At 39.9% G+C, this 26,936-nt stretch overlaps 1 protein-coding gene across 4 annotated transcripts; it reads right to left on the reverse strand.

The window, feature by feature from the left end:
- Window positions 1-1,193: 1,193 nt before the first annotated feature.
- Window positions 1,194-25,176, reverse strand: HMGCS1 (3-hydroxy-3-methylglutaryl-CoA synthase 1). 4 transcript variants are annotated; one of them, XM_058430178.1, is made up of 11 exons: window positions 25,132-25,176; window positions 18,894-18,952; window positions 9,397-9,854; window positions 8,889-9,014; window positions 7,884-8,048; window positions 6,632-6,797; window positions 5,629-5,799; window positions 4,994-5,100; window positions 3,792-3,917; window positions 3,415-3,578; window positions 1,194-1,689 (listed from the first exon to the last, which is right to left on the reverse strand). In XM_058430178.1, exons 3-11 carry the CDS (start codon window positions 9,842-9,844, stop codon window positions 1,600-1,602), a joined length of 1,563 nt encoding a protein of 520 aa, XP_058286161.1. In that variant the 5' UTR covers window positions 9,845-9,854; window positions 18,894-18,952; window positions 25,132-25,176; the 3' UTR covers window positions 1,194-1,599. The 4 variants fall into 4 exon arrangements, with proteins under 4 accessions (XP_058286161.1, XP_031991292.1, XP_058286160.1 ...); XM_032135401.2 differs by lacking the exon at window positions 25,132-25,176 and adding an exon at window positions 24,805-24,946; XM_058430177.1 differs by lacking the exon at window positions 25,132-25,176 and adding an exon at window positions 24,383-24,403.
- Window positions 25,177-26,936: the final 1,760 nt, after the last annotated feature.

Below are 26,936 nucleotides of genomic sequence, written 5' to 3' on the forward strand. Positions count from 1 at the left end.
CAAAAGTTAAATTACTCTTTTCAAAACATACCGATCTCCCCAACACTTGCAAAAGTATTACATGCACCATTTTCCCACCATTCTTTAAATCAGAACTTACATTATTAATCTGTATCAGTGAATGTTAAATGAAGTCATTTTAACAAATTATGACTGTACAAATCAAAATACTACTAGTTAATATTAGACAAGAGTATCATACAAACACTACTATTACATATTACCTTGCAATCTGAAACATTACATTTCATATTTGTGTATGTTTATTTTAGATAACTGAAACTTCACAGAATTTAACAGCAAATAAAGTTTAAAAAATTTAGTTCTGTACATTAGTTCCAACTATCTCTATTTTACAATCTATAAGGCTCATGTCATAGTTCAGCACCAAAAAGATCTACACAAAACTGTTTAACCAATCTTCTTATCTATCCTGTGTGATAGTGTTTGTTTTGTTTCTTTTTTAAGGTAAAAGTCCTACTTCAGACCTTGAAGTGGAATATTTCTAGTCAGACTAGGTAAAAACTTGGGTCGTACCTTATTTTCATTGAACAGATATCAAAAAAAAAAAAAAAAAAAGGAAAAAAATTCACGTGTTACACCATGAATTTAGGTTGTCAGCCTATATGTTGAATTTATAACACTGAAGCATCAGAAATAGCCTAATAATGCCCTGCCCTTATTCTTCCCTTCCATTTTAAATTTTTAAAAAACTAACCAGAAAAATGTTTCATTTATTCTTTAAAATAAGGTGCAAAGAAGGAATGCAACAACAAACTCCCTCATCGACACCTCCAATAACATCTCACTGTTGTTCAGCATAATCTACCATGAACTGACTCAGGAGCATACCTAGAGCTATATTCACAGCTCCTGAATGTACCATGTTTTCTATATCAGAAGCCTGTTCAATGGCAGTGTTTCTCTGTTCAGAGGTCATTACAATAACTTTTGTCACTGCTGGCCTGGACTTAACATTCCAGATTCCAGAGCCAGTGTTTTATTGTCCCAACTCTTTTCTTCCTCTTTAGGATTTATCAATTTTAGAAAAAGGGCATGTTTGTTTTGCTATTTTCAAAGGGTTTGTGCATATCACATTTTACCACATTTTACTCCAATTTTACCACACTGGGAATGTTGTCACATTCCCCAAGCTAGAAATGTTTTCCAAAAACCACAAGTACTTTCTGTAATCTTGTTGTTCAAAGTACAAAATTCTTACATGTTAAAAAATTTTTTAATTGGAGATTAGTACCTCTGCTTTCTTCTGACAGAAGTACACAATTCATTATACCATGTTTAAAAACCAAACATCATGCATACGAATGGCCAAAGAGGTATGAAGTTTTACAGAGCCCTTAACATCGTTCGAGTACATTTGGCATTGGCCAGACCACAACAGGAAGCATGTCAGCAAATTAAGCAAAGAGACTTTCCCAAGTACACGATAGTCATCCAGGCTCCATGTCAGTCACATAAAAATTTACGTAACATGTAATTCTTTAAAATTATCCCCAGATATCCCATGCCTCCAACCGTTCCCATACTCCCACCCCCATGCCCACCCCCACCCTGAAGTCTTGCACCTCACAGAGTATCTTAATGTTCCCCATTACTAATGACAGCTGCTTCAGGTTCTGCTGCTGTGGCGGGGAGTCTTGGTACTTTCTTGGCAGGGCTTGGAATATGCTAAAATGAAAGGAAAAAAGTTGATGGCTCTTATGATTCTTTCCTCCACAAGAATCATGGCACCAATTAAAGTTTCTGTAAAGAAACTTAATAAAGGACAACTCTGGAGAAGTTTATGCTAAATATATATTCTATATAACTTTTCATGAAAGGAACTCAATACCCATTTTTCACCTTATGGTGAATTTAGTATACAATTATCCATATGGGGGGGAGAGGAAGCCTGCCACAGAGACCCACCACATACACTATTTTACTTGTTACATCTTGTATTTGCAACTCAAACAGTGGCGGTTTGACTTGCTACCTAATTTGTATAGTAGCAAAAAGCAAGACTATCCATTTACCAAACTTGTAATAAGCAGATAAATAAGTAGTTTCAAGGTTATAAAGTCCTTAGTTTATAACTCGGCTTCACCACTTACTAGCTATAATCCTGGGCAAGTAATGTAACTTCTTGGAGGCTCGTCTCTAAAGGGAGGACAGTATCATTTATAAACTTCAAGGAGGTTGTTGTAAGGATTAAATAAGAAAATGTTCAGGCCGGGCGCGGTGGCTCACGCTTGTAATCTCAGCACTTTGGGAGGCCGAGGCGGGCGGATCACGAGGTCAGGAGATCGAGACCATGGTGAAACCCCGTCTCTACTAAAAATACAAAAAAAAATTAGCCGGGCGTGGTGGCGGGCGCCTGTAGTCCCAGCTACTTGGAGAGGCTGAGGCAGGAGAATGGCGTGAACCCGGGAGGCGGAGCTTGCAGTGAGCCGAGATTGCGCCACTGCACTCCAGCCTGGGTGACAGAGCAAGACTCCGTCTCAAAAAAAAAAAAAAAAAAAGAAAATGTAAGTAAAGTGCCTAGCAGGTAAGAGGAATTCAAATCATAGCTATGATTGTTACTTCTTGACAATTTGAGGACAGATTTTGACCATGATCTGGGATGAGATGTGAAAGGATCCTTGTCCCTCTACTCCATCTCTCACAAAGACACACATCACAAATGAACCTTCTCTCTATATCAGTCTTCCTTTATGTACATTTGGCATTGGCCAGACCACAACAGGAAGCATGTCAGCAAATTAAGCAAAGAGACTTTCCCAAGTACACGATAGTCATCCAGGCTCCATGTCAGTCACATAAAAATTTACGTAACATGTAATTCTTTAAAATTATCCCCAGATATCCCATGCCTCCAACCGTTCCCATACTCCCACCCCCATGCCCACCCCCACCCTGAAATCCTGGTATCATTAATAAAACCTAGTATTTACAGTATTTTTTTTTTTTTTTTTTTTTTTTGAGATGGAATCTTGCTGTTGCCAGGCTGGAGTGCAGTGGTGTGATCTCAGCTCACTGCAACCTCTGACTCCCTGGTTCAAGTGATTCTCCTGACTCAGCCTCCTGAGTAGCTGGGACTACAGGCACGTGCCACCAAGCCCAGCTAATTTTTGTATTTTTAGTAGAGATTGACCTCATGATCTGCCTGCCTCAGCCTCCCAAAGTGCTGGGATTACAGGCATGAGCCACCGCACTCGGCCTTTACTGTATATTCTTTAAATATTAATAATTCAAATGCAAAACACTTTATACAATTGGAAATAGTACAGCTAGAATCTACTCCCAGAGCCCTTACTATGAATTACTCTTCTTTACTAACATTTATTTAAGTTGCTAAATCCCAGTTAGGTCTCCTAAACCCTAAGATATGGAGATGGGAACTCTTTTATTTACCTCAGTTGCTGTGTTTGAATGCATAAGTCCTACTCCTTCATCCAAAGTGTCATCATTTGGAGTGGGACGCCGAGCGTAAGTTCTTCTGTGCTTCTCATCCACCCTAACTAAGTACCACGTTCCTTCAAAGAGTGAATCTATTGAACCCTGGGGAATATAGTTGACTAAAGGAAAGGGAGAGAATATCTACAATTAGTTATGATATACAATTCATCTGGTAATAAAACTAAAGATAAGTTTCATATATCCCAATAATTTTCACTGACATCAGATTAGTACTGAGTAAAGTCTTGATATCCTTATATGTAGCATCCTTAATGATATCAGCCCTCCAAATAAGCTTTTGGGTTAACTTAAAGAACATTTAATATTTTTACCCAAATGATGGGTGTCCTCTCTGAGCTTCATGTTTTCAGCAAAGACATCTGGTGCCACACAAGTTCTTGAATCAAGCCTTGATTTAAGATCACATAAACTGGCTGTTATTTTATCAAGAGCAGATCCTAAAACAGGGAATAATTCAACATTAAAAGATTTTTTTGAAAAATCATGTCCAAAAGAAGCCTAAGTAAATGTTGCCAAATGAGACAAAACAACTTTTCATTTTTGTTAAAACTACTGGCTATTGATTAGTTAAAAGATAAGATGATACCTATTTGACAAATCTCCTATGATGTCAGACTAGAAATCTATTATTGAGTATCTGCCACTAGACAAGTTAGGAAATAGGTAGAATTTGAAACTAAAAATAACTTGTCTACAGTTAATCCATGGTATAATTATTTTATTATTATTATTTTTTATAGAGATGGGGTCTCACTATGTTACTCAGGCTGGCCTTGAACATCTGGCCTCAAGCAATCCTCCCACCTCAGCCTCCTGAAGTGTTGGGATTATAGGTGTGAGCCATTGCACCTGGCCCCTGGTATAATTTTAAAAAGTAATGTCAAGTTTTCATCAGTTTATCTCTACATTTTTGCTCTTTCCTGCTCAGGGAAAGCACAAAAGTGACCTTAAATATAGCCAAGACCATAAGCCTATAAAAATTAGATAACTTAGTCCTATCCTTTATCCAGATAAGGTAGAATTTTTTTTTTTTTTGGATAGATTTTTAGGGCAGAGAGTAAAAACCTACTGAAAGAAATAATGAAGACTAAAATATTGTAATGATCTGTGGGACAGATTCAGGTGCTCACTTGAGAAGACTGCTAAATCAACTTCCCCAGAGTAGTTCTCAATACATTCTTTTTTTTTTTTTGAAAGAGTCTCGCTCTGTCATCCAGGCTGGAGCACAGTGGTGTGATCTTGGCTCACTACAACCTCCCTCTCCTGGATTCACGCAATTCTCCTACTTCAGCCTTCCGAGTAGCTAGGACTACAGGCATGCACCAACTCACCCAGCTAATTTTTGTATTTTTAGTAGAGATGGGGTTTCACCATGTTAGCCAGACTGGTCTCGAACTCCTGACCTCAGGTGATCTGCCCGCCTCGACCTCCCAAAGTGCTGGGATTATGGGTGTGAGCCACTGTGCCCAGCCTCAGTTCTCAATACATTCTTGTTGAAAGATTCAGCACTTACCCGGTGTAGCATCTTGTGTGACTTTAAGAGAGTACAGAGTGGCAGCCAAACCAGAACCATAAGAAAACACGCCAATTCTCTTCCCTGCTAATTGCTGAGGTGAGTACCTATGTAGGGTATAACAATAGTTAAGAAGTTTAACTGATCCAAAGCTACAGTGTGTGGGAAGCTATACAAGTAGCAATAAAAATTTAGGCTGTAAGTTAAAGTAGAATCTAACTTAAAGTTTTAAGGATCTAATTCAAAGTGTTAATATTACAGTAGGGAATCTAACTTAGTTTTAATATTGCAGCACATGAGTTTTCATCTTGTGGGGAATGACAGAGCTTGTGAAAGTCATGCCACAAAACAAGTTACTTCATCAACCAGGTATTTATGGTTCAACTGTAGGTCAAGAATTAAAAAACCATGAAAACAGAAGCCGGGAAAGCCAGTATGAAATTAACAAATAGTTCTGGAAGAACTGTAGCCTCAACCCATACATCTTTCAAGTCAATGGACAACAGCAGATTAGAAAGCCTCAAGATAAAATTTTCTGTGATCTACCACCAACATGCTTGACACCAGATTTGGTCTTAGAAATCTAACATCTCCCAAATAAGGGGAGTTAAGTAGTAGGTGAAATTTATACTTACTGTGCTAGAACAGATGCAAGGGAACCATATACTGAAGATGTGTACATATTTCCATTTTGATTTGATACAAGTAAAGATGCCTTTGTTTTCTGACTGAACAGTTCAGAGCTAGCCTTCATAAATGCCTTCTCCACATCTCTATCAAAGTAGGTGTCTTCTAATTTAACATCCCTGAAAGATTTATTTTACAGTTTTACAGTGTTCAAAGCCTATGTTTTTATTACACTAAACAGCAGGCCTAATTAGGATTCAAATCTTTAAGTGTATATAATTGTTTTCTCATTTATTAAAAGCCAAGTAGCAGCAATCTAATTGCTAGAGAAATCATAATAGTTGTATATATATGGTTCTTTTTCTCAAAAGTTTTCATAATCAAGTTAAGACTGCTTGATTTGAATAGGTTAATAGACCCACTGTAGCTTTATTGTCACTGAATAGAATACTATTTCAAGTCCATAATAATGTTTATTTAGTTAGAAAAGTCATGGTATTACAGGAGCCAAGTTTTAAAAGTCAAGTATAATTTTATCAGATAGAGAAAGGACACACAAGAGACACAGGGAGAAACAAAATGAGTTGAACACGCATAGCATGCTAGGGAGCCTAAAGTGAGAAAAAGCCAGGTGGAGTACAAACGCTGACTTCAGCTGTGGCAGTGTGCAGGATGGAAAAGGGCATGGGGGCAGGGGTGCTGAGAGAGGTAAGGAGTTAAGAGGCTGCTGTAGTGAATATAGGCCCTTGTGCAGTTATTTTATCAAGACAACATGAATGGAGCTAAAAGAAAGAAATCAGAAAATCTGAATAGAAATGTCTAAAGAATTTGTGCATGTAACTACCACCTCTCTGGACTTAGATTCTTCACTGATTGAGACACATAGATTAGACCGGATGACTTCTAAGATTCTTCTGACTCTCAATTTCTCAGGTCTGTACAAATAACAGCTTAACAGATATTAAAAATGTTCTAATATAGAAGGAAAAAACTCATAATAGCTCCTCTTACCCAAAGGCTTCCAGGCCACTATAGATACTATTTTTATCTCTATTCTGGTCATTAAGGAAGTCATTCAGCAACATCCGAGCTAGAGATTTCTGAACCAGTTTACAATATGGTGAGTGAAAGATCATGAAGCCAAAATCATTCAAGGTAAAATCTTTATCATTTCCCTCTGAAAGAGAAGTCCAAGGAAACTATGAAATTCATATAAGCCATGAAATTTTAAAGTTTGACTTTAGAATAAAGCTAGGATATTTGTATATGTTTAAACAGCAACCACAAATACACTGTATAATGAAACCTCTCTATACCTTAAAATATACATTTAAAAAGACACTGAAAGATGAAACAATATGTACTATGTCACTAATTTTCAAATTTAAGAGTCATACACATTAGCAGGTTACATAATCAATTTAGTGGGTCAGGATTAGTATTTTTTTTTTAAATAAAAGAGTACTTTAAAAAACAAAATGCAGTAGAAAAATAGCACACTGCATAACTTGCAGCAAGGGTAAGTAATGTCACGACATTTTTGTTTCAGTCTGGCATACACATACAATGTAACATGTACTTCTTACTGTGGGTCCTAATAAGAAAGTTAGAAAACCACTGTTCTGTTAATATATACTGCAAGAATGCTTCTTATCCAGAGCCACTAAATTCACTGATATTTGTCACTGAATATGATTTTTAACCCTTTCTCATAACCTCTAAAAAGCAAAGTTGGACTATAGAAAAAGTATGCTTTATGTAATAATGTGTTATGATAGCACTAACTCAAATACTGTCCTTTCAGTGCCTCAACAAATTTCCAGATTAATGATGACAGTAAAAAAACAAATACAAATTCACAGGTCAAGTGCAAAGAGATTATTTTTGGGGGAAGATCACTTTAGTAGTTCATTTTCATTAGTTTTCCCTGAATCACAGCTGTAGTCCAAAACTTTGTTAAAATACCTCTCTCAAAAGATGAACAAAATTCAACTTACCTTCTTTTCTCCAGTTTGGTTTTCTTACAAGAGGTAAACTGACCTAAATATTTTTGCAGAGATACACCTCAGTTCCAAAGTTTACCTCTTCTAGTAAATTACACTTTCCCAGAAACTATGGGAAAACGTTGTTTGGTGAATGAGGAATTAAAGGTAAAAGGACATTAAATGAAGAATGCCCACAAAGGAGTTGCTTACCAAAGATACCTAGTACATTACACTGCTCTCAACAGATACCAAAACCAAGGAAAATGGGTAAAACTTACCTTTCTGCCACTGGGCACGGATCTTTTTGCAGTAGACAGAATAGCAGCGGTCTAATGCACTGAGGTAGCACTGTATAGAGAGTTTTCCATCTACTATAGGATATTCAGATAGCATATCAGGCTTGTAAAAATCATAGGCATGTTGCATATGTGTCCCACGAAGCCCTATTAGAATCCAAAAGGAAGATGTCTATATATTTCTGCTTCTTGATGTCTGTATGTTAGTAAGTATGCTGCATTATCTAAGGACCCTCCTTACCTATCTGATCAATTCTCACCACTTAGAGAAATCACAAGGTGAAGCCAATATAAGTGAAATGACACATAACAGTATCCATGGACAGTCCTAAGACTCCTTTGGTATACAACTTTCCATGCCAGTTTCATAACTCTAACAGAGATCACAGTTACTCTACTATACTGAAGACAAATTAAACTTGCCAGTGACTATGAGCAAGTTACTATTTATCATTTAAACCCTACATTAACCCACTTCTCTGTAAAGTGGGTGACACCACCTACCTCATAAAACTGCTATAAAGATTAAATACAGGCCAGGCATGGTGGCTTACGCCTGTAATCCCAGCACTTTGGGAGGTTGAGGGGGGCGGATCACCTGAGGTCAGGAATTTGATGCCAGCCTGGCTAACATGGTGAAACTCTGTTACTAAAAATACAAAAAATTAGCCAGGCATGGTGGTACGTGCCTGTAATCCCAGCTACTCAGGAGGCTGAGGCAGGATAATCACTTGAACCTGGGGGCACAGGTTGCAGTGAGCCGAGATCGTGCCATTGCACTCCAGCTTGGGCAACAAGAGCGAAACTCGGTCTCAAAAAAAAAAAAAGAAAAAAAAACATAAATATGATAACACACATAAAGCTCTTAGCAAGTAGTACCTGCATGTAATGACCATTAACTAAGTGACAGCTCCTATTTCTATTTTCAAATTTCTCAGCATATTGTGCTAAAAAAAAAAAAACAAAAATGCTTTCCTAAGCACTTACCTCGTTCAAAAATTAAAGGAGCATTTGGCCCAATTAGCAGAGCTACTGCTCCAACTCCACCTGTAGGTCTAGCATTTCCTGTGGCATATACAGCAATATCTCCTGCAACTACCAGGGCATACCGTCCTGAAAAATATTTTTTGTTATTTCACAAGAAGGAATTCAACACTATAACCATACATGGAAACTGAAGTCTGTTATATTTTCCCCAGAATATGCTTTTCCCTTCTTTGATAAAGAAAGAAAATGATCTAATTTTTTTTTTTAATTCATCTGCCAAGGCTCTGTCATCCATTGACTAAATTTTGAATAGACCATTTGTCCTACAAGATAAGATAACCAATTCACAATTCGGATAACGACAGACAGGTATAATATCTTTCTTAATATATCTAAACAAGGATAAATGACAAAAGTTTGCATATTGCATTAATTAAAGTGTCATTTGGGTCTATTGAACCTTAGAAAAAAATTTTGGGGGACGGCGGGGAATAGGCATGTAACATACCATCCCAAGAGCTGGACTCAATCCAGTTAACAGCATTGAAGACAGCAGCTGTGCCTCCATAGCATGCATTAGTTGTGTCGATTCCTTCTATATCTGTATTCCCAGACTCTTCAAACAGCTGCATCAAATTAGTCTTCACAGACTTTGATTTGTCGATGATTGTCTCTGTTCCAACTTCCAGCCGCCCAATGCAATCATAGGAAAGGTTATTTCTCTCCATAAGATTCTGAACCACAGTCATGCAAAGAGAGTTAATATCTTCTCTATCTGTGCAGAAGCCCATCTTGGCCTGGCCCAAGCCAATGGTATACTTTCCAGCATCTACACCATCATATTTTTCCAACTCTGCTTGATCAACATATTGAGAAGGAAAATAGATCTCAAGGGCAACAATTCCCACATCTTTTGGCCAGCAAGCTTCTGTATTCAAAGGAAGTGATCCAGGCATGGTGAAAGAGCTTTAGAAAGGAGAAACAGAAAAAAACATTGTTTTAGGTTATAAGTTGCTGGTTTTCAGGCCGGGCGCGGTGGCTCACGCTTGTAATCCCAGCACTTTGGGAGGCCGAGGCGGGCGGATCACGAGGTCAGGAGATCGAGACCACGGTGAAACCCCGTCTCTACTAAAAATACAAAAAAATTAGCCGGGCGTGGTGGTGGGCGCCTGTAGTCCCAGCTACTCGGAGAGGCTGAGGCAGCAGAATGGCGTGAACCCGGGAGGCGGAGTTTGCAGTGAGCCGAGATCGCGCCACTGCACTCCAGCCTGGGTGACAGAGCAAGACTCCATCTCAAAAAAAAAAAATAAGTTGCTGGTTTTCAACTTTGAAATTGAGAAACAGATATTAAGAGTTTAGCAATCATCTGAAGTATTAGTTTAGTTTCTTTAAGTTTAGTATTTAGGGCACTCAACTGTGCACATGTGAAGTAGCAATTATTATATGAATGGAATATTATCATTTAAAATTATAGTCTTTTAGAAAGGCTTCCATTTTATTCAAAATTGGGCATCTCTAGATTTAAAACATGATTATTAGAGGTAAACAACATGCAAATAAGATTTTCTACATTGTAAAGAACTGTAAGATAAAATACAATGATAATTTAGAAATATGGCTGACAAATCAGAATTACCTGACCACCCGAAAGTTTTAATAAATTAGGCTGGGCACGGTGGCTCATGCCTGTAATCCCAGCACTTTGGGAGGCTGAGGCGGGTGGATCATGAGGTCAGGAGATCGAGACCATCCTGGCTAACAAGGTGAAACCCCGTCTCTACTAAAAATACAAAAAAATTAGCCAGGCGTGGTGGCGGGTGCCTGTAGTCTCAGCTACTCAGGAGGCTGAGGCAGGAGAATGGCGTGAACCCGGAAGGCGGAGCTTGCAGTGAGCAGAGATCACGCCACTGTACTCCAGCCTGGGTGACAGAGCAAGATTCCATCTCAAAAAAAAAAAGAAAAAGTAAAAATCAATCAATCAATCAATCATTTATTCATCATAGATAAACCAGTCCTCTTTTAAAAAAGGGACTAAAAAGTGGTGTCTAGATTTACTTACCAATAGTAACAAAAATTGCTAGCTATTCAAGACCATTGTTGGGCATTTAACTTATCAGAGCTTCAGCTTCTTTAACAGGTTGTATTAGTCAGGAAAAGAAAAATTACTCTAGATATTTCAAACAGAGGGGAGTTTTAATGCAGGGAAATAGCTACAAACTTGTTGGCTGGGCTGGAAGAACAAAGCGGGAAAGGTGGTTTTCCGATCCCATGTGCCTGCACTACCAGCTACAGTACTAGTACCTCTGTTGCTGAGCTGGAACCCAGAGACCCAAAGTCCCACTGTTGCTGCTGCCACTGACAAGAACAAGAGAGGTACCTTCTTCCCACCTTCTAATATTTCTTGAGTACTTCCATCAGCCCTCTAACCAGAACCCAGATGGCATAAGAACCAATGAAATGTAGTTGTGAGGCTTTGAAGAGTGGCACAGCTCCTCAGTTTTTACAGAAAGAATCCTAAAACCTAAAATTCTACAACTCAATTTCCTTTTTAGGTATGACATCATTGGATGGTGCTACTTAGGTGGCAGAATTTCATTGACCCAAAGGTCTTGGTTTATGAGTTACCTGGGCCGAACTGATTCATGAACATTCTGTATCACTTGTTTGTTAACCTACCACTAATTTGATACTTTAAAATGAAAGTCAAATCCTGTATTTATGTCATTTGTCCTCTGATGCTCTGCAATTAATGGTCTTAAGGGGCCAGGTGCAGTGGATCACGCCTATAATCCTAGCACTTTGGGAGGCTGAGGCAGGAGGATTACTTGAGCCCAGGAGTTTAAGACCAGCCTAGGCAACACAGCAAGACTTTGCCTCAACAAACATTTTTTAAAAAATGAGCTGAGCATGGTGGTGCATGCCTGCAGTCCCAGCTACTAGGGAGGCTGAGGCAGGAGGATCACTTGAGCCCAGGAGTACAAGGGTGTAGTGAGCTGTGATTGCACCACTGCACTCCAGCCTGGGTGACAGTGAGACCTTGTCTGTAGAGAGAAAAAAGAAAAAAAAAAAAAAAAAGACTTAAGGGATACCAGTTGTATCTTCCTTCCAAACAGAAGAATCTTTTTTTTTTTTTCATTCATCCAAACAATGCCAACATGTTACATGCTAAACATTAGGGATGTTTAATGGGAGACTTCCTTATCCTCTCAAATATTCACTATTTTATGGGATAATAAGAGAAAAACACATAATAATAAACAGGTAACAACATTGAGAGCCACATTATATACTGGAGAACTACCTAACCCAGCCTGGTGGTAGGGCAAGGAGTGTTAGGAAAAGCATCCTGGTTATAGGGGCCTGACATGAGCCCCAGGAATAGGTAGGAGTAAGCAGTAAAGCACTGAAGAAACGGAGGGTAGTAGATTTTCAACAGAGTGGACACCATGAAGAAAGGCAAGCTACAAGGAATTACAAAAAACTTTACTTGTCTATTGGAATGAAACATGAGCTGAGTGGATCAGGTAAATAATAGATTAGGATAACTAGGTAAGGGTTAGGTCATGAAGGTTCTGGTATGTTGATGTTGAGGGCTTCAAATTTATCATGAAGATAGTAAGAAGCCATCGGAGAGTTTAAAAAAAGGAATAACATGGTGATATCAGTTGTCAGGTCAGTGTTTTTCCAACTCCGGAATCAATTTAGTGGATGGCAAGCACACATTTAAAAAAATGAAACAGAAAAGAATACAAGATATAAGATTGCATGGCACAGGGTAAATGTAAAGATTTTTCTTGAATCAACCTTTTGTTTTAATTATTCATACATATATAAAGTATACATAAGTTGCAATACAAAGTGCATTTTTACTGGGGGCCACAGTCAAAAAAGTTTGACAGCCACTGTTTTATCATCACTAATGCTGTTTTACAGTCCCTGGTGCTGTGAATGGATGAGTTAGGAAGCTGACATGGCAGTCCAGATAAGACATGGGTCATGAACTAGAGCATTTACTACATGTGGAATGAAGAGGAACAGCCTCCAAAAACATGGAAAAAGCAAAAGAACTAGCAGAAACTGTAACTGACTAGATGTTAGGGAAAGAAGAAAATGTATAGAATGACTTCCAGATTTCCATCCTCAAGTGTTTTATGACTTGATAAGCACACTGTCAGATACACTAAATGAACAGAGATCCTCTCCACTTTGTTCTACCCCACTTCTTCCACACAAACCCTGTCTCCTTTATGCCCTTTTTCCTGGTAAGTGGAGTTCAGCCAAACCAGTGCTCAGAACCACCACTGAGGAAGTGAAGAGATCAGGCTCAGACAAGCTGCTTTCGTTCCTGTCATTTCACCAGCATCTCCACACATTTTTCCAGTTTGGTCTTCCTATCTACTTCCTTCCTATATGGGACTTAATACAAGATTCTTAACTTTCATGTATGCAATTTATACTAGAAAACACACAAAGAGAACTACACTAAAGTTAACATCAAGGATAAATGCTAAATACTACCCAATCTTTCCCCATCTTACAACTACTTACCTACATAACCCTCCCTCTACTCTTTACTCTCAAATTATTATATTCTTTATCCAAAAACATTTAGTGCTTTCTTCAACAACCCACCTCGTGCTTCTGCTTATTGAAATCCTTTATAGCCCTAGATCACATAGGTCACATTTTACCCATGAAACCTTTCTAAATTACCTTTTGCATTTCTTGCCTATCCTTCGACACCATCATACTTCGTCAATTAAAAGTCACTTTTTTGGGTAACATTTCAGAAATTGGGATTCCTCTTACAATTGCTATCAGACAGAAGCCAATTATGATGTTGTCATTGCTTACACATGGGAAAATAACAAAACTGCCAGCATGACATTTGCAGATGACAGTCAACAAGAAACAGCCTGAAAGAAATTCCCAGAAATGATACTGGAGCACTCATTTCACCCTCTAGGAACCAAATGGACTGGGAAGGAAGTAAAAGGTGGTGAATCCCTAAGCAGAAGTCAAAGTAGGCTGGCTTTGCATAATTGCAAAGCTGAAGGCCAGCACCAAAACCTTCACATTCTTTTTTGGGCTCTTGAAAGGAATGCTACATCACCAATTCTCTTGGCGGCACAGAGGATGTTTAATGGAAAATTACAGGTATTAACAACTCTGACTCCAAAAACAATTCAGGAGGCAGACTCTAAATATGTGAAATTTAGCAATTCCTTATGTGTTTTTTCACTTGTGTTTTCCATCTTATCGAATGTGCAAGTGACATATGACAAAAATCTATGTCTAACTCTAAAAGAGCTCTTTAAAAAATTCTAAGTAATCAAAAAAGCATTGTATCTTAATTTAATTGGCAATGGAGCATCTTAATTACATCCTAGATTCTTTAGATAGTATGAAATACAGCATTCAGTGCTTCAACTGTGTTACTTCCCAAATATCTGCCTGTATTATGGATTGAATGTCTGGGTTTCCCCACCAAATGCATATGTTGAAGCCTTAACTCTCAATGTGATGGCATTTGGAGATGGGGCCTTTGGAAAATAATCAGGTTTAGATGAGGTCATGAGGATGGGGCCCTCATGATGGGATGGGGCCCTCATGATGGGATCAGTGCCCTTATAAGAAGATACCATGAGAGCTTGCTCATGCTGTCATACTCTCTCTGTGCCATGTGAGGACACGGGCAATCCAGGAGGAGAGCCCTCATAGGGAACCAACCATGCTGGCACCCTGACTTCCAGACTGCAGACCTATGAGATCATAAATGTCTGCTGTTTAAACCACCTAATCTATGGCATTTTGCTGTGGCACCTAAGCAGATTAAATAGTCTGGTCACCTCAACTAAGTCCAAGTTCCTTAAGGTCTCCTCATGTCTTAGACTACTGTATGGCCCGTTTTATGAGAAATAGTATATATACCACTGCTACTCAATTCCACAATGGAAAGAAAAATCCCTAAACACAACAATCTACTTCCGAATTATATCCTCTTAATTCCTAAATTACTGGCCATATTTCTGTGTTCAATACAGGAAAAACAATGTCATCACCAACATTCAGAGACAGGGGCATAAAGAAAGACTAAGGGAGGCTCATTCTTGTTAAGACCTAAAGCTGGGGAGGATAAAGATAAGGCTTTTACATTCCTACTCCATTCATCTTCAACTCCTTTCCTGTGTCTACAACTCAGATGGAAGACTACTGATTTTCTGGATATGAAGCACTTGAAATGTTCTACATCCATCCTCACTCTGAGCTTCAACAAACTCTCCCCATCAATTTTTTGATAAAGTTGGTGCCCACTTTGCTGAAGTTGAAATGAAAATATAAAAGGGCTGTCTAATATGCCACTAGGCATGGATTCTAAGTTTATAGCAAAATAAGATACTGGATAGTCCACAAGAAAGAGCCCTACAACTACTGTTACCAGAAAAAGACTAGTCCATAGGCTTATAAGCTCCTACATATGATCTCTTAAGTCACCAAAGTAGGAGTAACCACCTTCCCAGCCTTTCCCACAAGGCTACCCTTTAGATTCTTTTCAACTCTTCAAACTGCTTTAAACATGCTGAAGACAGTATGGTCTTCCTTGCCTGGCTCAGTGGTTTTTAACACTATTGGAAATAAAGTGAACAGGTAATATATCTTTTTGAAGGTATAAACCAGTTTGCAATATACTTGTACTCACTAATAAATTCAGTTTAGTCTTTTAAGAGCATCATGTAGCAACACTGGCAATATATTTAATTATGCTTATAATGCTTGTACAATTCTCTATAAAAAGCTATAATGCAAGGCTTCCATTTCAGAATTAATCTGTATTTGTCACAGTCTGACCAGCTCTGATCAATTCTTTGTATTATAGTACTCCTAAAATAAGGTACAACTCTATGACTCCTAAATGTCCTACATTAAATACATGACGCGTTTCATTTGAAAACAAACAAACAAAAAATGTAGGTTAACTAAAATAACCCACATACATCAAATGGAAAGTGAAACACGATTCTGACCTTGATGGAAAAAAACATTTTTACATTGTCCAACTCAGTCAATATTACTCATTCTCTGAGGGTTTCTGACAGCCAATGTGTTTCCCATTATGTTCTTGGTAAAAAGTCATCTAATCTGAAATATTTAGCCTTTGGTTCAAATTGAGAAAGAGAGTGATTAAGTTGACAGGAAAATTAATACAGAGAAATAATTGCTTTCATGACATTTAGAAGAACAGAAAGTTAATAGTTTCTGGTCTCAAACGTTACTTTTTTTTTTTGAGATGGAGTTTCACTCGTTGCCCAGGCTGGAGTGCAATGGCGTGATCTCGACTCACTGCAACCTCCGCCTCCCAGGTTCAAGCGATTCTACTGCCTCAGCCTCCCAAGTAGCTGGGATTACAGGCGGGTGCCACCACACCCAGCTGATTTTGTATTTTTAATAGAGATGGGGTTTCACCATGTTGGTCAGGCTGGTCTCAAACTCCTGACCTCAAGTGATCCACCCGCCTTGGCCTCCTGAAGTGCTGGGATTACAGGCGTGAGCCACCGTGCCCAGCAAATGTTACTTTTAACTATCCTATGAGCATGTGCTCTTACATTGTCCTTTCAAATGCTCTCTGAAATAGGCTAGATATAGCTAGATATAAATTAGGGAAAAAAAGACTAGCTACAGGTCTGAGGTGCTCACATTATGGTATTCACTCTTTACCCTACCAGAGAATAGAATATTCTGGCTAATTCACTATTTAAGAATAAAGAGGCCGGGTGTGATGGCTCACACCTGTAATCCCAGCACTTTGGGAGGCCGAGGTGGGCGGATCAATTAAGGTCAGGAGTTCAAGACAAGCCTGGCCAAAATGGTGAAACCCCCTCTCTACTAAAAATACAAAAATTAGCTGGTTGTGGTGGCGGGCAACAGTAATCCCAGCTACTTGGAAGGCTGAGGCAGGAGAATCACTTGAACCTGGGAGACGGAGGTTGCAGTGAGCCAAGATCGTGCCACTGCACTCCAGCCTGGGTCACAGAGTGAGACTCCACCTCAAAAAAAAATTTAAAAAAATTTTAAAAAAGAGATAAATCATGAAAAGTTTCTAAGTAGAATATAATTTTTAAAATCTGATGGTTAAAAAAATTACATGTGTTTTTAATTTTTTACAGATAATGCATTTTATTATTTTCAGAGTACTATATTCACCATAAAATAAGTCTAAAGAGAATGAAGACTCTGTATTTATAATAAAATATATACATTTTCTTTTTAAATTCCATCCTTAAAAAATGAAAGAAAAGGCAACTTTCAGAGAACTTTGTAAACCTTTCAAGTCTTCCAACGAAGTAGTACCAACAGAGGACTAAAGTCTTAAATAAGTCTCATTAAAGTGAGGGCTCACTCCCTCTGGTGGACAAAAGAAACTCCATATCCTATTTCCAGAGTCAGTAAAGCAAGGTAAGGCAGCCTTGTTATTGTTTTCTGAATGCTTCCTGCCTAGAATACATAAAAGACCTATAGAGTTATACTGAGAATAAATCTGGAAATGAAAGAGAACTGGAAAGGGGAAAAAAGGGGAGGGAAGCTAGCTGATGATACTGGTGCAAGGGAAGTCCTAACCTAGCTCCTCAATGGCTGTGTTGGGGAGGGACTTCAGCATCAGTCCCTCCTAATTGAGCTCTGCCTCTGCTCTCTTCTCTGTCATAGACCAACAGTTCTTTCCAAACTGCATGTCTAACCATTGTCAAGATGCTGCAGGTTGAGCATTCCTAACACAAAAATGCAAAATCTGAAATGCTCCAAAATCTGAAACTCTCTGAGCACCAACATGATGCTCAAAGGAAATGCTCATTGGAACATTTTGGATTTCCAGATTAGGGGTGGTATGTTTTCTCAAATATTCCAAGATCCAGAAAAATCCAAAATCTTTAACACTGCTGGTCCCAAGCATTTCAGATAAGGAAAATTCAATTTATATTTCAAACTCTGCCAAGTTTCTCCTCTATTATTTAGGCTTAGCCTCTCTGCATTAAACAAGGAGCTTTTGGAGAGCAGGAACTGTGCTTTGTTCATTTTTGTGTCCCTGGTACCCAGCCCACTGTTCGGCATATGGTAGACGCTAGTGTTGAATAAATGAAATGGTACTAGACTTCTAATCTAAAGTCATTAACACCCATAGGAAATCATAATCTTGAAATACAAAAAAAGCAGAATCGTAAGAGAAGCACTCCCTGACAATATGAGAAAGCAATGGCTGCAAATAATTAGATTGCCAGTTGAAACACATTTGCAATTACTGTCCATTCTCACATAATTTTTTTTTTTTTTTTTTGAGACAGAGTCCCACTCTGTCGCCCAGGCTGGAGTGCAGTGGCGCAATCTCGGCTCACTACAACCTCCCACTCCTGGGTTCAAGTGATTCTCTTGCCTCAGCCTCCTAAGCTGCTTGAATTACAGGCACCTGCCACCAAGCCTGGCTAATTTTTTTGTATTTTTAGTAGAGACTGGGTTTTACCATGTTGGCCAGGCTGGTCTCGAATTCCTGACCTCAAGTGATCCGCCCGCCACAGCCTCCCAAAGTGGTGGGATTACAGACATGAGCCACTGTGCCTGGCCCATTCTTACATAATTTTAAACATTCATCCACAGCCCAGATACATATCTTTTGGGGCTGTAATTTAAAAAGCACTAATGGCAGACATGCTTAATTCTGATTGTTTCTGATTAAGTAGTTCATGTAGTTACATTTTATTATATGTACTTTTTCTCTTAAGAGTGAACACTAATTTTTAAAATTTGTTTCTAGATTTTAAACATTAGTCTAATAAACATAAAATTAGTTTCCTGAAGCATTACAGCATTAACAAAATTTTAAAGATGAGGTAGAACCCTAAAAGGGGTTTTAAGAACATATGGCACAAACAAATCGTTATTTGCTCTAGGATACCAAATTTCCTCCTTCCATTAGAGAGGAATACTTTCCTTAAGCAGCATGACAGGATGCCATACCTGTGTGAAGGATAGAGAACTGCAGTCTCCAGGTCTGTCACTGTTTCCTCCTTCGGGCACTAGGAATTTCAAATAAGAACTGCTTTTAAAGTTACAAATCACTACCCAAATTCAAATACTAATGAATCCAATTCAAAGTGAGTTAAAATAAGCAATTCCTTATCCAATTACATTATGCAGAATAGAATTTGACATTTGCTTAGAAAAAATCATACTTAAAGCTTATAGAACATTTTCCCCCTTATTTTCATAGCCCTTATAGTGATAGGTTCAGTCCTGGTAATAAACAGATATAAGAAGCCTACTATTGTGGGAAGGAAAAAACAAAAAAACCTCAAGGAAATAAGAAGCCCATGTCACCAACTGAGGCTTTAAACCAAGGTTTTCAAGAATTGGGGGAAAGGAATATAAACAAGTGGTAATGAGTTAGCAAATTTCTAGAGTAAAGAGATCTATGCAGTCAAGAGCCTGCACTGCATGTAACAGATTGTGGCTTTGGCAGCAATTTTGGACCTCAGTTTCCTCATCTATAAAATGAAGCTAATACAGTTGCCCTCCCCAGATCATTGTGAAGGATTGCTAAGATGATAAAATATGTGAAGACACTTTGTAAGACAAAGCACCAATACATTGACTATTACCTTAGTTCTTATAGTTCTTATAAGTGTTTTTCAAAGAAAATAAAGGTATTTTTTTCTAGCAAGACCTAATCATTTTCAATACTGCCACCTTCACCCTCCCAACCTTTTATAAAGTGATTTTCCCTCTTACTGCTTATGTTAAAAAATTAAGCATTTAGACAAAGGAGCATTAAACATTATTATGTAAATTAAGTAGAAATAATTTGAGAAGTTGACTGGAACATATTCTTCAGTCCATCTGTTTTGAAAGACTGATTGTTACTTGAGATGACAGCTTCTATGTTTAACACAGCATACACCATTTCCTCTGCTCTCTATTTAATCACTGGCAAATTTAGCATCTGCCCTTAATGGATTCACTGGTGACTACATTTGGATGTTATTAATATTTAATAAAGCTTTACTTTTTTTACATAATTACATAATTTAAGAGCCCTTCACAGCCATAGCGCCTTTTACTTCATTAACTAAGTTTACTACCCACCTACGCCCCTCGCCCCATGAAAAGAAATAGATCTTGAGTTTTGTAGGCAAAGAATACTACAATATTCCAAAAATGTCTCTAATTACAGTATTATACGTACTTTGAGAAAATAACCTATCTTTTGTTCTTTATTATCTCAAATTATGCCTTTGTCTTCTGCAAATTAAGCAGACCACAGAGACCAGTTCTTGAAAAACATGATTCCTTCTCCATGTTAAGACTACTTAAATAATAATATTTCTTCTTGATGTTCATGTATGTATATGCATTTGACACTACTTGTATCAAGGAAATTTTCCTTGAACTGCCTATATTCTGCCTTTCCTTGCACTGCCTATATTCCCTCAATTTTTTTTTTTTTTGAGACAGGGTCTCCCTCTGTCATCCAGACTGGAATGCAGTGGCATTTCAGTCACTGCTCACTGTAACCTCGACCTCCCAGGCTCAAGTGATCCTCCTGTCTCAGCCCCCCAAGTAGCTGGGACTACAGGCGCATGCCACAATACACAGCTGATTTTTGTATTTTTTGTAGAGATGGGGTTTTGCCATGTTTCCCAGGCTGTTCTCCAACTCCTGGGCTAAACCAATCCACCCACTTTGGCCTCCCAAAGTGCTGGGATTATAGGCATGAGCCACCTTGCCTAAGCCCCTCTTTCTATTTTGATTACTTAAATTGGAAAGGGAGGTTAGGTGGGAGACACACAGGGAACAAAGAAGAAACAAATAGAAGATTCAGAAAGGACTGCTGTGCTACTTAAGGATTTCTCTATTCTGGCTAAACCAGTATTGCCAAAGTCTCAAGCAGATCACAAGCTTATTTCTAACAAGTCTTTTCAGAGTAAGTGACAGAGGGAATCAACATGGGTCAAGAAGCAGTTAATGAATGGCAAGTAGTCAGGCAGGTTACCACAAAGCAGGTTTGCAGACTCATGGGATGAAATATAGGCACTTTGAGTCTGGCAAAGACTAAAACACAAGAATGATAAGACTGCCTAGGGCCAACCAGATTTATGCAATGGCAGTTTCTTCTGGAGTTTACTCAGTGTTTCTGAATACTTCCTTCTGGCTCCCTCCTTAGCCTTGATTCAAACAAGTGGTTGGACAAGTTCATCGCCTACACATTTTGGTATGTAAACTATAAAATATAAACAGTTACCTGTTGATCTTTCTCATTGTTACAGGAGATAAATCTAGGAAATTAAGAACAAGTTGGCAACCTTTCCTCCTTAGGAGCGAGCAAGTAAAAACTAATATTAAGAAAGACTTGCTCAAACCTGTAGCCTCTGGTATGGTTCTCCAAGTAAAAAGCATGGACATCCCTGCCTCCTCCCAGAGTTACTGGTCTGCCTATCAGAGATTCTACCTATCTTCAAGGCCCTGTTCTAAGTCACCTCTTCCTGGAAGGTTTCCTCGATAAGTCACACAGCAAATAAGTTTTCTAATCAGGGACCTGCACTTCTACAGAGGTAGGTCATTCATACCTACTCTCTATGGAAACCTCCACATAGCCTACTCTCTATGGAAAACCAGTTATGGGCAGTCTTCTTATCCATACAGGATTCCTACACTTCTATTGGGAGAGGGGCTATATATTTTGATTTTTTGAAATCCCTTTGAGACCTTGAAGTAAAGCATACTCAATTGTCACATTTTTCAGTGGCTGAATTTGGAGTTATAACTATTAGGCCGGGCGCGGTGGCTCACGCTTGTAATCCCAGCACTTTGGGAGGCCGAGGCGGGCGGATCACGAGGTCAGGAGATCGAGACCATGGTGAAACCCCGTCTCTACTAAAAAATACAAAAAATTAGCCGGGCGTGGTGGCGGGCGCCTGTAGTCCCAGCTACTCGGAGAGGCTGAGGCAGGAGAATGGCGTGAACCCAGGAGGCGGAGCCTGCAGTGAGCCGAGATTGCGCCACTGCACTCCAGCCTGGGCAACAGAGCGAGACTCCGTCTCAGGAAAAAAAAAAAAAAAAAAAAACTATTAGAGGACAAATCTTTTAGATTTAATACTTATAGCAGCCCTCAGTAGTAAGTGCTTTCTGCTATCACTTTTTTTTTTTTTTTTAAATTTGTTACTGCTCCTTGCAGAGCAGGGCTACTCTATAGGCAGTGTGTCCAGAGTAGCCTGCTATCACTTTTGAGATGAGCTGCAGCACCATAATGTCTAGTTTAAAGAAATTGGCTCTCTACTGCTACTGTTCAAGGCAAATGGTAGGTTTCAATTGTTCCCAGATTCCAAGGTGAAAAATGTAAGAAGTCCATATGGAATCAGAAAACATTTGTTGGTCTTACAATCATTCCCATATGCATCCACACACAACTACAAACCCTGCAAAGATGAAGACAACACTTCAAGCTTTCAAAGATTAGCCTCTCCGCTACTGGTGTAACTACACTCAGTTGACAGACATTAAGTGAACATCAACACACGCCATGCATTAGGATGAAGAGATTAAGAATCTAGTTCTAGCCAGGCATGGTGGCTCATGCCTGTAATCTCAGCACTTTGGGAGGCCAAGGTGGACGGATCATTTGAGGTCAGGAGTTCAAGACCAGTCTGACCAACATGGTGACACCCCATCTCTCCTAAAAATACAAAAAAATTAGCTGGGTGTGGTGGCACATGCTGGTAGTCCCAGCTACTCGGGAGGCTGAGGCAGGAGAATCACTTGAACCCGGGAGGCGGAAGTTGCAGTGAGCTGAGATCACGCTGCTGCACTCCAGCTTGGGCGACAGAGAGAGATTCTGTCTCAAAAAAAAAAAAAAAAAAATCTAGTCCTATCATTAAAACAGGTAATACGTATCTCAGCTTTTAAATCTATACTACCTTCTTGAAAAACATAAAAATATCACACATCCTTCTATGATATTTGGTTCCACAGTAACCCAGCATAAAATTATAAGGCTATATTCCTTTCTAAATGAAACTAATTGGAGAGTCTGATATGTAGCAAAATAAACTTCTCCAGCTACATCTCATATCCAGTTCCACTGGATTATGGAAGATCCAACCAGGTTTTAAATGATTCTAGAGGACACAGGAAACTGATGTTACAACAATATCTGGGGTTTTTGCATTTATTTCTTCTGAGAAAAGCTATCTAAAATCTAAGTCAAAATCTCAAAATCAATCCACAATTAAAAGAAACAAGACGTAAAAGCAATCTGGAAGGATATTTAAGATGAGAACCAAAACTAAAACAAGGCCCAAATGATGTGGCCTACGGCTCCAAACATAAAATATCCTTTTACACTCCCTCCCCACAGCATAAGTCAGACCTTCTGAGTGCTGGGGTTACTGATGATTACACTAGAATTGAGCTGAACTAAACTAGAACTGAATAGAGGGCAAACTTACGAACTTAGGTGAGAAATATCTACAAAGGTAGACACAAAGAAAGCCTTTCTCTCTTCCCATAAGGTATGCTATCCCTGCCCCCTTCTTCACACAAAAATAACTGCAATTTTAAAATACAGTTTAAAGAACACAAGCTGCTTAGGTATCTCAAGTGCAAAGAACTACTGACACGGATAATGTTAAAGACTTTCAACTGCCTCTCATCTAATAGTATCTGTGCAATAAAGTCCAAAACCCATCTCAGAAGGAAAAATCTGTTAATTCTAGGAGCACTTCCATTAGTCTTAATTTTGTTGTTTATCTTGTCATTGTTTTTCATGATTCATGCCTGAAACAGAGCAAATGTTAGTTAGCAGCAGCCAGAACACATCATCCTACTGCAGCAGGTGGCAAGAGCATCCTCGGGAAGGTGGGGAGCTGCAGCAGAGGTGAGCAGTGAAAGCAGCTAGTGATGCCTTTAGGCTAAGGCCATAGGGACAAGCATGACAAACAGGCACAACCTCACATTATTTGTTCCCCAAATCCCCTCCTCCAGAGTGGATCAGAATAATCGTTTCTCTATCACTGGTCAAGGCCAGACGCGCGTTTTCAAAGACTCCATATACTTGCTTTGAAATATCCTTAGCTTAATCCAAAACCTATTTGTGTGAGGACTCTGTGAGTGCCTGCCCATTACACTGTATCACCTAAAGCTGGTCCCGAAGGTATTAGCAGGAGAGAGATGTGGGATTTCAGAACACCAAGGAAGCCTATTTTTTAAAACGTAGACAAAAAAAAAATATGGAGGCAGGAAGGCGGGAGGCAGTGATCTATGCGATTTGAAGCAAGTACAGACTGAGCCCCAGTACTTGGCCAGGTCTAAATCACGGTTGTGAACGCTTTCTTGCACCTGAGCTGAGGAAGAAAAGTAATGCTACCCACTTCCCTTCTTTCCATCAACTCTGTATGTGGCAGCAGGACACACCCCCTGCGAACCTACCAGCCTCCGTCTAAAGAGGATCTTACCCATCCTTTGGCGTCCACCCTTAACCAAGGCTCTGGAAAAGCCTTGGTAGCCCAACTCTCCTCTCCCGCTCCTGACACCCCCCACTCCCCTCTAGGCGGTCACAGCTGCCTCTCTGGCACCTCCAATTCCTATGTCGTTAGAACACCTAGACCTCAACGCCCTCTCGCGTTCTCCCCTCCGCGACTCGCCTGTGTTCTCGGCTCTTCTCAGATCCGCTACGGTCGGCCTCAGGTCCCTCACGAGGGAGCCCCCGCCCGGCCCCGCTCACGGTGCCCCATCCTCCCGGGCAAGATCCACGCCTACGTCCTGACCCAGAGCCCAGCTCCTTCGGGCCTAGTCAAGGACACCGCCTCTCTCTGGCCCACACCCCGCCCGCTGCACCGCCGCAGCCCAGCTCTACTCCTCTGCGCGGGACACTCACCAAGCGTGACCGAGCGGCAGCAGAGGAAAGGGAGTGAACCACGAAAGGACAGTCCGCGGCGCCTCCCCTTCGCCACCAGCTTTATAGCCGCCAACCCACCCGACTCCGGCACCGCCGAGAGTCGCTGGGAGGCGGGACGGTGGCTCCAGCAGCCAATCGCGACCGGTAGAGTTGCCCGGCAGCGCCCGCCCCCTCAGCCCGGCTTCTACCAATCAAAAGGAAACTAGAGGCGGTGGCTCGCTAGGATTTTCCCTCGTGGCTGGAAAGGGCGGGGAAAAGGGGCGGGGACAAAGTCTCAGGGCCGAGGAAGTGGTGTGAGAGACTGACGTGGGGTGGCACGAGAGCCCACTTGCCAATGACGGAGCTGCGAGATACGGCGAGAGCCAACGGGAGCGGAGTGAGAGGTTCTCGGACCAATTGGGACTAAGTGAGAGGAGATGCGGGCCAATGGGTACTCCGCGTCCCACCGCTGGAGAGATGGTCAAGTGTGGGAGGCGAGTTGGTCCCAGCTTGGGAGTCTGTCAGGTTGCCTAGCAACCAGAGCTAGGCTTCACCTGAAAGATTTCTGAAATACTGTACTTGATTTGAATTCAGTCTTAACGTTTTCTAGCAAAGTGTGCCTAGATTACAAATTGGAGCAGAATACTTCACCCAGAACTTGTATATGTGTAAATATTCTAAATACCCGATTTGTAAATACTCAAATATTGTCTCCTTTATTCAAAACTACCTTGACTTAAAAAAAACAAACAAACAAATAAAAGTGTTCTTGAGACAAAGCTTTCTAACTAAACCTAAAACAAAATGGTTTCAGGACTAGGCATCCATGGGGAGGGTGCAGAGCCTTGCCTGTGAAGGCAAGTTGATACTGAATTCAAGGATTTTTGCCAGGCCGTGCACTCTGAGGAAAGGGACTCCATTTGGCCTGTTCCCCACTGTATCTTCCAAGCTTCATATGTGGTACATGGAAAGGCCACGTAATTGTCGGCATAGTAAATCCATCGGATACGGACTGCCTAACTCCCTCAGCAAATAGAGAGGAGCAATTCAAGCTAGAGGAATTCACTGAAACACTATTTGGGGGAATCCAAAGGAGGACACTTGTGGCTTTGCAATAAACTCTGCCTCTATCTGGTCAGAGAGAGAAGCCATAATACTTAGCTTTGGTGGGGGACCATGAGTGAGGTTCGGAGTTGTTTGTATCTCTCCCCATCTCAGTTTAATTAACAAGAATGCTATTGATAAGGGGTCATTGGTAATTTTGTGATTCACACAATTATTGTTATGGGAGATTTTTTTTAACCACTATAGATGCTAACCTAGTAAGACACATTGTCAGCAGCAAAGTGGCAAAATAATTGGAAATGGAACCACTGTGAAGTGGTGGCATAAATGACTTGGGGGAAGAGGACCATTCAATAATGATTTCCATTCCACAGTATTGCCCATGACTCATTTCATATGTACATAAAGTAACTAGATAGTAAACAGAGAGAGAGACATTGCCTGATTGTGATCAACAGCAATTTGGGGTGGGGTAGGAGATTAAAATTCTTGGCATATTGGAATATGCTGAAAGGCAATAAGGACAAACACAGGAAAGAAGATACAGTTTTGTCCTTAGAAAAGAATTGCAAATAATTCCAACTCCAGGAGTACACAATGGGAAATGATTAGCCAGATGGTCGTGAGAATGACCATCTTACACAACTGGAAATTTTTGCAAGGAACAGACCGTCTTTTTGATCACGTTAATCTTCAATTAAGCAAAGTGAGCATGATTATTGATTACTGGGAAGCCAAGCAATGGAGAACAAAAAGGGTTAGTAATTAGATACAGAAGATCTTGTTATAAATAACGTTTCCGTGCCGCAAAAGAAATAGCACTCAAATATAAAATTTTCTTTTTAATTCTCAGCAAGGCAAGGTACTTCTATAGAAGGGTGCACCCTTACAGATGGAGCAATGGTGAGTGCGCACTTGGACAAGGGAGGGAAAGGGGTTCTTATTCCTGACGCACGTGGTCCCTACTGCTGTGTCATTCCCCTATTGGCTAGGGTTAGACTGCACAGGCTAAACTAATTCCGATTGACTAATTTAAAGAGAGTGATGGGGTGAGTGGTTTGGCGGGA

The sequence above is a fragment of the Hylobates moloch genome, unplaced genomic scaffold (assembly GCF_009828535.3).
Source record: "Hylobates moloch isolate HMO894 unplaced genomic scaffold, HMol_V3 SCAFFOLD_17, whole genome shotgun sequence".
NCBI classification, from domain to species: Eukaryota; Metazoa; Chordata; class Mammalia; order Primates; family Hylobatidae; genus Hylobates; species Hylobates moloch.